Raw genomic sequence first — 13,284 nt, forward strand, 5'->3', positions numbered from 1 at the left:
ACTTCTCTGGTCTCAGGAATACACCTTACTATGGCCGCTGACTTCTCTGGTCTCAGGAATACACCTTACTATGGCCGCCGACTTCTCTGGGCCCAGGAATATACCTCACTATGGCAGCTGACTTCTCTAGTCTCAGGAATACACCTCACCATGGCTGATAACTTCTCGACTCCCAGGAATTCACTTCACTATGGCTGATAACTTCTCTAGTCCCAGGAACACACCTCACTATGACCGCTGACTTCCCTAGTCTCATGAATACACCTCACCATGGCCGCTGACTTCTCTCGTCTCAGGAATACGCCTCACTATGACCACTGACTTCCCTAGTCTATGATTGAACCTCACTATGGCCGCTGATTTCTCTAGTCTCAGTAATTCAACTCTCTATACTGCTGACTTCTCTAGTCTCATGAATTCACCTCACTATGGCCACTGACTTCTCTGGTGTCTGGAATACACCTCAATATGGCTGCTGACTTCTCTAGTCTTATGAATACACCTCACTATGGCTGATAACTTCTCTACTCCCAGGAATACACCTCACTGTGGCCACCGACTTCTCTAGTCTCAGGAATACACCTCACTATGGCCGCTGACTTCTCTAGTCTCAGGAATACACCTCACTATGGCCGCTGACTTCTCTAGTCTCAGGAATACACCTCACTATGGCCGCCAACTTCTCTAGGCCCAGGAATATACCTCACTATGGCTGCTGACTTCTCTAGTCTCAGGAATACACCTCACTATAGCTGATAACCTCTCTACTCCCAGGAATACACCTCACTATGGCCGCTGACTTCTCTAGTCCCAGGAATACACCTCACTATGACCGCGTACTTCCCTAGTCTCATGAATACACCTCACTATGGCCGCTGACTTCTCTGGTCTCAGGAATACACCTCACTATGGCCGCTGATTTCTCTAGTCTCAGTAATTCAACTCTCTATACCGCTGACTTCTCTAGTCTCATGCATTCACCTCAATATGGCCACTGACTTTTCTGGTGTCTGGAATACACCTCACTATGGCTGCTGACTTCCCTTATCTTATGAATACACCTCACTATGGCTGATAACTTCTCTGGTCTCGGGAATACACCTCACTGTGGCCGCCGAATTCTCTGGTCTCAGGAATACACCTCACTATGGCCACTGACTTCTCTAGTCTCAGGAATACACCTCACTATGGCCGCTGACTTCTTTGGTCCCAGGAATATACCTCAATATGTCCGCTGACTTCTCTAGTCTCAGGAATACACCTCACTATGGCTTGTAACTTCTCTACTCCCAGGAATACACCTCACTATGGCCGCTGACTTCTCTAGTCTCAGGAATACACCTCACTATGGCCGCTGACTTCTCTGGTCCCAGGAATATACCGCACTATGGCCGCTGACTTCTCTAGTCTCAGGAATACACCTCACTATGGCTTGTAACTTCTCTACTCCCAGGAATACACCTCACTATGGCCGCTGACTTCTCTAGGCCCAGGAATACACCTCACTATGGCCACTGACTTCTCTAGTCTCAGGAATACACCTCACTATGGCAGCTGACTTCTCTAGTCTCAGGAATACACCTCACTGTGGCCGCTGACTTCTCTAGTCTCAGGAATACACCTCACTGTGGCCGCTGACTTCTCTAGTCTCATGAATACACCTCACTATGGCAGCTGACTTCTCTAGTCCAAGGAATACACCTCACTATGGCCGCCAACTTCTCTAGTCTCAGGAATACACCTCACTATGGCAGCTGACTTCTCTAGTTTCAGGAATACACCTCACTGTGGCCACTGACTTCTCTAGTCTCAGGAATACACCTCACTGTGGCCGCTGACTTCTCTAGTCTCATGAATACACCTCACTATGGCAGCTGACTTCTCTAGTCCAAGGAATACAACTCACTATGGCCGCTTACCTCTCTGGTCTCAGGAATACACTTCAATTATCTCACATGCACATGATTACCGTTGTAAAATGCATCATTTCATACGAGTATATGCACCAATCACCTATTACGGTACTAATTTGTAATTTAATCTATGTACTGTAGTCAGATGTTTAAGTTATGATGATGTTAAAGATTTTTATTGTATCTCAGATGCGAGAAGCTTCCCCTACCTCATATGCACATTTTGCACTAATCAACTGTGTTAAATGATCTCATGTCATGTAAAGCTGGCCACACCTTTACATATTTTATATTTCTGATCATGTCTAGACAGCATTCTTGCACCCTATATACATCTTGCAACTATACTTTCAATACCCACAGACTTGTATATACTAAAAAACAGTAACAAAGTTGTTACATGTCTGGTCCATATTCAAATCATGTTTTATCTTGTAAATAGTGCTATCTAGCGGTAACTTTTAGCAAAGGTTTTCAACAGGTGAGTCTGAGTTTGGCAGATGCTGAGAGACTGTTACCTGCATGACTGCATGGTGCCAACTTTGAAGTTTGCTTGAGGAGGGATAATGGCATGTGTCGTTTGAAGTGAGTTAAATAAAGATAGCCTGTTTTGAAAAGCAAGACTACACATGTGCGCAGGCACGCAGACAGTTGTTATTGTTGTAACCTGTCAATAAAGTTTGGAGCCGAGCAGATAAATGTCAGTCATTCATATCACCGACAAGATTAGTAATTCATGGAGCATATGAGAACGCCACATGGTGTCAGAAGTCAACCTGAGGGTGAGAAGAGAAACTGAACGATTGCTTCAAGTCACTATGGCCAAGTTTGTGCATCGCCACGGCAAAGTTTTGCCCTCCACTTCTGCTGGATTTTGTGAAGCCCAGTACCTGGCCAGATTGGAAACAAAGGTTTTTGTGTAACAGGGAAGCTAGCAAGCGAACAAAGGACGAGGAGTCTGTGCAGGTTAGCGCATTGATTTATTCCATTTGGAGTGGAGGCTGAGCACATATTTAAATAATTCACCTTCGCCAATACAGAAGATGCAGGAAAATATGACGTGGTGCTGGCTAAGTTTGATGAACATTTCATTCCAAGACGTCACGTCATCTATGCGCCGGTGAGAGCGTGGAGGCTTTTTATCAGACAGCTGTATGAGTTAGCCAAAAACTGTGACTTTGGAGCCCAAAAAGAGGAGCAGCTGTGAGACAGAATAGTGATGGGGATTTGTGATACAGCGCTGTCTCAAAAGTTGCAAATGAGGGATGATTTAACTCTACGAAGTGTTAACTGTTACCAATGAGCAGTTTGCTATACTGATATTAAAGTAGCATTTGTGTGATTACCCTGATGGGGGATCAATAAAAAAGTTGATCTTATCTCATTATCTTATTAAGCTTTATTTCATTTTTGATTTCCTTAATGTTGTGAGTTAAGTTTACAAAGTTTAGAAACTGTAATTTCGCCTAGAGCACCAAAATAGCTAGAGCTGGCCCTGGTAGCGTCCTTCGGTATGTAAACCTATACAATCAGCCGGTTTCGCCATGCTTTTTTTCATGAACAACCAGGTTACTGTGGCCCGTAGCCAACACCAAAATAAGCAAAAGAAATTCTGTTCTCGTCAGTAGCTGACCAACTTTTAGCTAGGCTCAGTTGTTGCAATTTTTCTCTGTTGCTGGTGAACAAAAGAAATATTGGACAATCTGCCGGCCAACAAAAAGGTTTATTCTTCCAAGTTCAATCAACACATATAGCGGTCAGTATGCAGCAAAAGACAGAGAGAGAGAGAGAGAGAGGGAGAGACTAAGAGAGAGAGAGAGGGAGGGAGAGAGAGAGGGAGAGAATGCAAGAGAGCAGAGACAGAAGAACCCTGAGAGAAGAGACTAGAACATTTTATGCTTGAGCTACGCCCCCTCCCCAAGGCATGCTTGACACCCCTCTGCCTAGGAAGAGTCCACACCCACACAGGGCTTTGTTTCCAGGCAGTCTGGACATCACAATTTAAAAGACAAAAGGACCCTTCGATTCAGTAATGGGCTCCAGGTTAAACACTTTGTCAGGAAACTGGCAGAGTCACCTTTTGTTGCTTTGTATTTACACATGCAGTCGACACCTTCCTAGCCCTGTCGTTTCCCCACTGAACGAATGTGTGGAACGTGAAAAGTATATCTTGATCACTATCGACAATCTTCTCCTCAAGCTAGCAGGAAGCACTGGATGCCACCCGTGGGTTCTTGCAAATCCTCTTAGCAGAGGGCTGCGCACTGCTGACTACATTTATGGGCAGCTACTGTTTTAAAAGACTGCCATTTGGCATCACATCCGTGCCTGAAATATTTCAAAGAAAAATATCAAGGGCAAGGGCATGACGGTGTGATATGGATGACATTTTGGTTTTCAGAGAAACACAGGCGCAGCATGACATGAGACTCAGCAGAGTGATGGAGTCCATCAGGAAGTCCGGCCTTAAGCTAAATAAGAAGAAATGCAAGCTGTCGCAGCCAAAGTTGGAGTTTTTGGGTCCTGTGGTGAGCAAAGACGGCATTAGGCCAAACCCAGTAAGAGCTGCTGCCATCACAGACATGAGCACTCCCACAAGCACTGAGGAACTACGAGGCTTCCTGGGTATGATGAATGACATAGGGTGCTACCTGCCAAACCAGTCTACCTGTCTTCAGCCATTAAATGACCTGCTGAAGCCCAACAGAGTATGGACCTGGGGTCCACAACAACACCAGGCCTTCTCAGAGGTTAAAGCTCATCAGCCCTAGCTTTGGCCTACTTTGACCCTAAGAGGCCCACAGTTGTGAGTGCTGATGCAAGTAGCTATGGCCTTGGAAGCCTACTATTACAGGAGCACAAAGGGATACTGATGTCAGTAATCAGCATTCCGTTCCCAGACCCTGACTTACGCCGAACAAAGATACGCCCAGATAGTGCAAGAATATCTGGCTGGCGTGTGGGCTTCAGAACATTTCTATCAGTATCTGTGGCGCTTAGAGTCATACAAGCTCTACACAGACCACAAGCCTTTGGTCTCATTAATCAATTTAAAAGACCTGGACACAACGCCCCTCCACTGCCAGCGCCTTCTCACCAGAATGATGAAGTTTAACCCTGCGGTGGTGTATGTTCCGGCGAAAAACCTTGTCGCTGCCAACGCATTGTCAAGGCACCGTTACAGAGCACAGAACTAAACAACCTGGAACAGGAGGTTCAGGCATATGTGGATGCTGTAGAGGATAGTGTGGGAATGAGGAAGCCAGTCCTGGAGCAGATCTAAGATCAGACAGAGAGGGATAGTGAGTTGCTAGTCATCCTTAACTACATAAGAAATGGTTGGCCCAACCATATTAGAAGCACAGCTATGTCAGCCAAGCATTACTTTCCTGAATGCGCAGTACTGAGCGAGCTGAACGGAGTCCTGAGGCGTGGCAATTAGATCACCTCCAGAGAATACATCGGGGTCACCAGGGGCGGACAAAATGTAGACAGCACTACAAAAACGGCATCTGGTGGCCAGGCATTGGCAACAATGTGAGAGAACTCACACAGTCATGCCAACACTGCAAAAATTCGCAGCAGAGTTCAATTTCCATCCCTCATGTTCCCCAATCTAATGGTATGACTGAACGTGCAGTCCAAACAGCCAAAGCCAAGCAGGATGACCCTCACCTGGTGCTTCTAACATATCACTCAATGCTAACAGAGCCCATGGGGAGAGCCCTGCAAATCTCATGATGGGACATTGTCTACGCATGACTCTGCCAACCTTCAAGGAAAATCTAAGACCCACCTGGCCTGATCTTGAGAGAGCGAGAAAGAACAACAAGCAAGCCAAGCAGTCATTTAAGAGGTTCTACAACCGCCGGTACTTAACAAAGCCATTCACTCCTATCAGCTGTGGTGACCAGGTTCGTCTTAAAATTGATGGCGAGAAAACATGGGCAACAAGAGCTGTGGTGCAGCATGAGGACGTCGCGCCATGATCATCCACATTACAAACAGACTGAGGTGACCCACCGAGGAGGAACCGCAGGAACAACTAACTAGTGAATGAAGAACTTCCTGCAGAGCCCTGAGTGGCTCTGTCTGAGTCAGCACACCCAGAGACATGGAATTAGAAGTTTTTAAGTCAGGAACTCTTTTATTTAGAGGGGAGATGTCACATGAAGTGAGTTAAATAAAGATAGCCTGTTTTGAAAAGCAAGACTACACATGTGCGCAGGCACGCAGACAGTTGTTATTGTTGTAACCTGTCAATAAAGTTTGGAGCCGAGCAGATAAATGTCAGTCATTCATATCACTGACAAGAATATTAATTCATGGAGCATAAACACCACAGTATGGGGCTGTTTTTCAGGGTTTGTTCTGGGCCACTTATCTTCAGTGAAGTCCAATCTTAACGCTTCAGCACACCAAGACATTTTGGTCAATGCTTTGCTTCCAACTTTGTGGCAACAGTTTAGGGAAGCCCCTTCTCTATTCCAACATGACTGTGCCTACAAAGCAAAGACTATAAAGACATGATATGATGGGTTTGGTGTGGAAGAACTTGACTGGCCCACACAGAGCCCTGACCTCAATCCAATCAAGCACCTTTGGATGAACTGGGACAGAGATTATGAGCTTGGCTTTCTCGTCCAGTATCAGTGCCTGACCTCATATATGCTTTACAGAATGAATGAGCACAAATTCCCATCGAAACACTCCAAACCTTTGTGGAAAGCCTTCCAAGAAGAGTGGAGGCTGTTAAAGCTGCAAAAGGTGGACCAACTCCAGATTACTGCACATGTATTTGAATAAATGCCATTAAAGTCCCCAGGCGGGGTTCACTCTGTGCTGGTTGCCTCAATCACACAGCTAAATTATAGAGACAAACAGCCAGGTAGAGTCACAAACACCTATGGTCAACTTAGAATAGCCAGTTAACCCGACAAGCATACACAAGGTGAACATGCCAGCTCCACACAGAAAGGCCCTGTAGCTGGGCTTCAAACCAGGAACACTTTTGCTGTGAGGCAGCATCACTGACCCCTGCACCAGGATGTTTGAAAACATACAGGACTACTTACTGCCCTCCTGATTTGTCACGATTTGTTTATCATTGTGTTTGCTATCTTACATGCAGACCTCTCTGAGCTCTAAGATGCTGACTGGCTGTTAAAACACAGCATCTTTTACATTCTTAAACCAGTTGTTGCAGTTTGACATCCTGAATTGCAGTTAACACCATCAGCTGGCCTAATTAAAGCTGTGATGACTCAGTTGCAGTGGTGTTCTATAATGTATCATGTCTAGTATGTGGACTTCATTCAAACTTTATTATGCACTAAAAGTAAAACTCAAGGCCAATGCCAAAAACAATGCTTTTTTTAATTACTTCTTTTGCTGTCACAACCCCACAATTCCAACATTTTCTCATGTTTGACCATGAAAACAGATAAAAATTTGTCCAACAGGTCATATTTTCTACCCAATTATAGCTTATTTCTCAAAATCAGCCGTTTTGTCTGCTAAATGCCAGCATTAAATTGTTGGGACACAACAGAAAAACATCTGCAACTGATATCTGATCATGCTCACATTATCTGACATTGTCAAAAGGGCCGATGCATCTTTTCAAAAACATACAACACATTCAAAGTATAAAAGTACAGAGGCTGTTCTCAGTCTGCTCTTCACTTAAAGTTCATACTTGTGTGCCCCCTACAGACTACAAAGGACAGACAAGCAGCATTAGCTGGCTGCACTCTGTATGTCAGATATGAGGTCTCTTGATGTTTGGAGCTGTTTAGAGATCTTCATTTTGATTCTTAGCTTCAGTTTGGGAAAAAAAGCATGTCAAATCAAGCAAAAACGGTGCACATTGACCAAAAGTAATTCATTCTGAGGATCCTTCATTAGAATTTACTGTTGAAGGAGAAGGCATAGAATGGCGATGGAAGTCCTTCTTTCCACCTGTTTTACTGACCAAGTTTATATCCGTTATGATGATATCATGGCTCACAGCCTTGCACATGTCATAGATGGTCAGCGCCGCAACAGAAACTGCAGTCAGAGCCTCCATCTCCACTCCTGTCCTGCCCGTAGTGCAACATGCTGCTGTGATGACCACAGCCTTCTGCAGCTCATCCAGGTCAAAGGTGATGGAGGTGTGGTCTAAGGGGAGCGGATGGCACAGCGGGATGAGGGCTGAGGTCTGTTTGGAGGCCATGATGCCGGATAACTGTGCCACAGCCAGGGCGTCACCCTTAGCTAGCTGGTTGTCCTGCAGCAGCCAGAAAGCTGTTGGGCCCAGGATGACAGTGGCACTGGCTGTGGCCGTTCGCCGTGTGGGGATTTTCCCCCCAACATCCACCATGGAGGCTTGACCCTGGGCATCTGTGTGTGTCAGCTGGGCTTTGATATCTAAGTCTGACCTGTTCTGATCACTCTGCTCTGCTCCCAGTTTGACCCCACAGTCTTTACTGGAGCTTCTATTATGGTACAGTCTTATGTTGAAGTGCTGAACATTTATTCTAGTGTTGATAAGTGTGCAAAAAACATGTGTTCCTTGGGTCCTAGATGATTGGCTCTTCGGACTCTTGGCATGTGTGTACCTGAGACAATCTTCAACTATGCAACTCCTCATATTTGTGAAGGATGGTGAACTTGCAGAATTACACAAATTGAGACCATCAACAGCCTCAGAGGCGGGAATGGTTGGTACACTGGGGATGCTGTCCATTATATTGTCTTTGTTAATGTCTGATCTAGCATGGATACCCTGACTGTTTTTAGTCTGAGAGGAGCAAACAATGGCTTCTCGTACTGAAGCAGTGCAGAGTGGAAGGCACAATAAATCCTCTCCTCTCCTCAGGACTCTCCCACTGACTGAACACCATGTGTGAGGGTCTGTTTTTGCAGACTGGGCTGTAGCAGCTGTATGCAGGGAAATATTAGGGACGTCTCTCTGGCTGTTGGGTGATATGGACCGTTGGATTCTGGTACCTGTTGGAAAAAGAAGAATCAGCATCTTTAGATGCATATCAATATATGGTAAATGGACTTGAGCTTGTATAGCGCTTTTCTGGTCATCTCACTACTCCAATGCTTTTACACCTCAGGTCACACCTACCCATTCATACTCTTTCACAACGTTCACTCCTCATTCACACACTGATGGCAGAGGCTGCTATGGAGAATTGGCCATCAGTATTAGCTAATTCCATTCAATTGCATTCACACCCATTTACACACCACTGACCAGGTGGTAGGAGCAAACTGGGCCCAAGGACACATCTACATGTGACTGCAGGAGCAGAAGTAGTGCATTCAGAAAATACTCAGACTCCCTTCACTCTTTTTAATTCTGTTATGTTGCAGCCTGATGCTAAGTTAAAAAAAAAAATCAAAGAGTTTTCAGGGGGAGCAGCAAACAGAAGGCTGTCTAGAACAGCTTTAAGAAGGCCACATGAGAGTGATAAGCCAATTGCATGCTTAGAAGCAAATCAGCTGGATGTTAGCTGATGACGGCTTGCTGCTGATCTCAATTATATGGCACCACTTGACTCTATGGCCTGCCTGAACTATCAGTGTTAATTTCGTTGACTAAAACTATGACTAAAATGTTCATCAACAGCCATTTTTTCCATGACAAAACAGACTAACAAAAATGGATCTTTGGTGATTAAAAGTGACAAAAACTAAGTTTAGTTGTCATCAAGATGACTAAAACTAGAGTAAAATGTAATGTAGTTTTTGTCTGACATTAAAATAGTGATTATTTTGGCAGCTATTTTTATTTTTAGTCTTAGTTTAAGTCTTTAGATGAAATGTCTTAGTTTTTGTCTAGTTTAAGTCAATTAAAACTCAAAACATTTTAGTCTAGTTTCAGTCCATAAAAATTCCTTACATTTCAGTCTTTACTCTCAGTCCAAGCTTTTTTTTTCTTGCCTAAATCTAGTACCAAACCATGGTAGTGTGTTCTATGCACTCTGCAAAACCTGGGGTCCCTGCTTTCTACAGATGAGAGGCAGAATAGCTACAGATGAATTGTATTTTGATAAAAGTAATCAGATGCTGGAAATGATCTCAGCCAGATGAAGGGAAAAGTAAAAGTGACTTGTTGATTTCACACACCACCATTACCAATTTAGAGCAGAAGACATGAGGACACTCATGCGCAGTCATGTACACATGTAATATTACAATGATCCTACTTCGTGGTGACCCTCATCTACAGTTTTTCTCTGCTCCTGCCACTGATGAGCTTGTGGCTCAGTGTTCCCTCCGTCTGCAAGATCATCCTGGATATAATCACTGCAATCTGAAAACCTCATGGCATACTTCTCAGCAGGAGCAGTCTCATAGCAAATTCATCATGTAGTGCAAAAAGCATCACACCACCACAGCTCTTTTAAGAGACAGCAACAGCACCAAGGAGCAAACTTCCTGCACTTTTATATTTCATATAAACACCATAATAAAATTGTTTCAGTGCTTTGACACCTGTCCTATTACTATAATGAAATTCTGAATGCTAATGGAAATATTCAGTAACTAATTTCATTTCTTGTTTGAAAGATACATTTCTCTAGGCATCACGCATAGGAAGTAATGATAATAGGTAGCCTATTCTTAACAGAGTAATGTCCACAGATCCAGAAAAAGCTCATCTATAAAGGTCTTGATACCAATAACACACTTTATCTACAGGGAAAAAGGAGGTAGATCCTGGGCTTTAGAATGACTAACTATTAACTTAATGACAGGTAGCACTTTACTTCAGATAAAACTATTTTAATTTAGGTTTAACAAGACAGCAACATGTATCAGGACTGCTGAATCTGTGAATGATTTTATGACTGAAATTTAGTACTTGTTCTTTTAATTACCTTGGTGAGAGGCTTCCAATCAAGAAGTTTTTGACTGAAAGTTATCCCAGATTTAGCAGCTGAGGAAACATGAGCAATATTTAGACTTTAAATGACCATATAGTGCTGATACGCCCATGAGCGTTAATATTAACCAAATATCTACTCCATGATAATAAGAAACACAAAAGATTGTTACCTTAAAAAGTCACACTATAATAGTTATTAAAAGACAATTTAATTCATAAAAAGGACCAACAAGCAGGGACAAACATTTAACTTAACATTTAAACAAACTTAAATCAATTTGCAACAGAAACACAAAGGAGCTTGCTTGGAGGAGTTAAATGGAAGGATCAGAATGGATCAGAAGGAGAGGAGAAAGGAGATTAAAGTCTGGCTCGTTCCCTGCAGAGATTTTTGCCTCAGTTTGTAGAAACCAAAACTATTCTGTTGGTTCCAGTTGTTCTAGATTAAGCAGAACAGTGCTATATTCATAAATCAGTTTATGATTTTGAAGACAAATTTGTTCATCTGAGCAAACAAACTCTGCAGGGAAGGAAGTAGACTTGATGAACATTTCATCCTCTCCACCTCCGTCAGCTGCTGTCTGGAGTGACCTGGGGGGGGGGTCTCCTTCTTGGGGTCTCTGTAATGGAAACAACATATTTAGTGTGATACTATTGTATTTTATCGACAGAATACTACTAAGGAAATACACAGAAAAGGATCAGGTTGTGACATGAGAGGCAGCATTAGCGCTACCAAAGATAAACATATATGCATGAATTACTTTATAAAATATCTGGTCTAAAGAAAGCTGTTATAGATTACTTCCCTCCTTCTTTAAAGTGTTGACTGATCAATTTAATAACAAATCCATAATTTGTTGATTAATGTGGCTCTATTCATTTACATACCTGATGGAACAGCAGCTGGAGTGGATGGGCCAGGTGCTGGAGGTGCAGAGGCAGCAGCAGGTAGTAGTTTTTCAGAGAGGAGTACATGAAGTTCTGATAAAATACAAAAGTGTACATATTAACACAGTATACAGGTTAAGCTATGACTATTTATATTATTGTTTGTCCACAAAGTGGCATAAAAATAACTTTCCATTTGTAGCCAATGAAGACATTTCTCCCTAAAATATTTCTTATGCTGTGTGTGCTGTCAACAAACTTTATACCTCATCTGCTTGCCCTGATGCTGCTGCTGCTGAGCCCTGACGTGACAGTCCTCTGCAGTCTGACCCCCCTCTACATGTTACTACTCGTCCCCCTTTGGTGATGAAGGGGTCTTTTAAATGGCTCTGCCCCCGACCCTCTCCTCCACTCTGTCTCCTTTCTCCTCTCCTGCAAATACGTGTCCCTCTGTTTCTTCCATTTCCTTCAGCATAACTCATCTGATTTTGTCCAGTAGTGAGGGGAAAATTAGCATGCCCGACGGTGTTATGCTAGCTTGGGCAGTGCTAACTGTTGTGCTAACATGGTAATAGATGGCAGAAAACGAGTGATAGACGGATGTTAATACAACTTACCAGGCAATCCGACCTCCTCACTCACTTTCCTCCAAGCGAACTCTTTTTATTTCTGTGCTGGTGGAACAGGCACGTTGTGTAGTAGAGCTCGGGGTACACACAGAAACAGACAACCCCAGTCTCTGCTCCATTTTCGTGTTGAATGAGCTGCTTCCTCCCAGGCCGGTCCTCCCTAGGGGACATCTGGTGACGTCGCCAGGGGATCTCCATGCTGCTGGCCATCGCACTGCGAAATTTCGCCGGAGTTCAGATTTTTGAACTTGCACATAGACGCGATGAAGTGATGGGGCGGCGCAAATTCACCTCATATGCACGAATCACTTACGCGCGACTAAATTTACTCGCGATTGGTGTGTACACATGGTTACAGATGCTGCAAGTGGCCGTTGAAATGTTTTCACTCTCACGTTTGAAGTTTTTCCACACTGCTGACATTTTAACACATGAAAGCTAATGTTGCTACTGCTGCTTTACTGGTGCATTTACTGCCTGTTGCAAATTCTGCTCCATTTAAGGCAACTGATGTAAATGATCAGCTGGGCTGATCAGATTAAATTGCCGATTGCCAATCAATTAAAAACGCTTAATATCAGCTCCGATCCAATACATGTGATCGGGATGGGGACATTCCTGCTAAAATGTTTTGAGTTTTCGTCAACTAAAATTAGACTAAAACTATAAAGGATAGAAATGACTAAAATGTCACTTAAAGTAAAATGCATTTCATTTAAAGACTAAAACCACATGGAGTTCTAGTTTGAATGAGAACATTGCTCAGTAAGGACAACAGGTGACAGAGGAGGCAAATCATTCATTAGTTTTAGTCTCTTCAACTTTTGGTATTTTTTTTCGTTGACAGAAACTCATAAAACATTACAACATTCTCCAGTGATGGTGGGAAGCTTTTTGGTAATATCTTGAAGATTTACCTTGTTTTCTTGCATCCTGTGAGAAGGAGATAAGTTAAAAAATGATA

General features: G+C 43.4%; 1 protein-coding gene across 5 annotated transcripts in view; it reads right to left on the reverse strand.

The window, feature by feature from the left end:
- Positions 1-7,270: 7,270 nt before the first annotated feature.
- LOC121526132 (molybdenum cofactor biosynthesis protein 1-like) overlaps positions 7,271-13,284 on the reverse strand; it is a 45,037-nt gene continuing 39,023 nt past the window's right edge. For 3 of the 5 annotated variants that reach the window (XM_041812519.1, XM_041812521.1, XM_041812525.1), the window contains one exon: positions 7,271-8,906. In XM_041812519.1, coding sequence (XP_041668453.1) covers positions 7,798-8,906 — 1,109 coding nt within the window. In that variant the 3' untranslated portion in view covers positions 7,271-7,797. Of the gene's footprint in view, positions 8,907-12,137; positions 13,254-13,284 lie in introns of those variants that run through there. The other 2 variants (XM_041812527.1, XM_041812528.1) reach the window with 2 other exon arrangements.

This window comes from Cheilinus undulatus, linkage group 18 (genome assembly GCF_018320785.1).
Source record: "Cheilinus undulatus linkage group 18, ASM1832078v1, whole genome shotgun sequence".
NCBI classification, from domain to species: domain Eukaryota; kingdom Metazoa; phylum Chordata; class Actinopteri; order Labriformes; family Labridae; genus Cheilinus; species Cheilinus undulatus.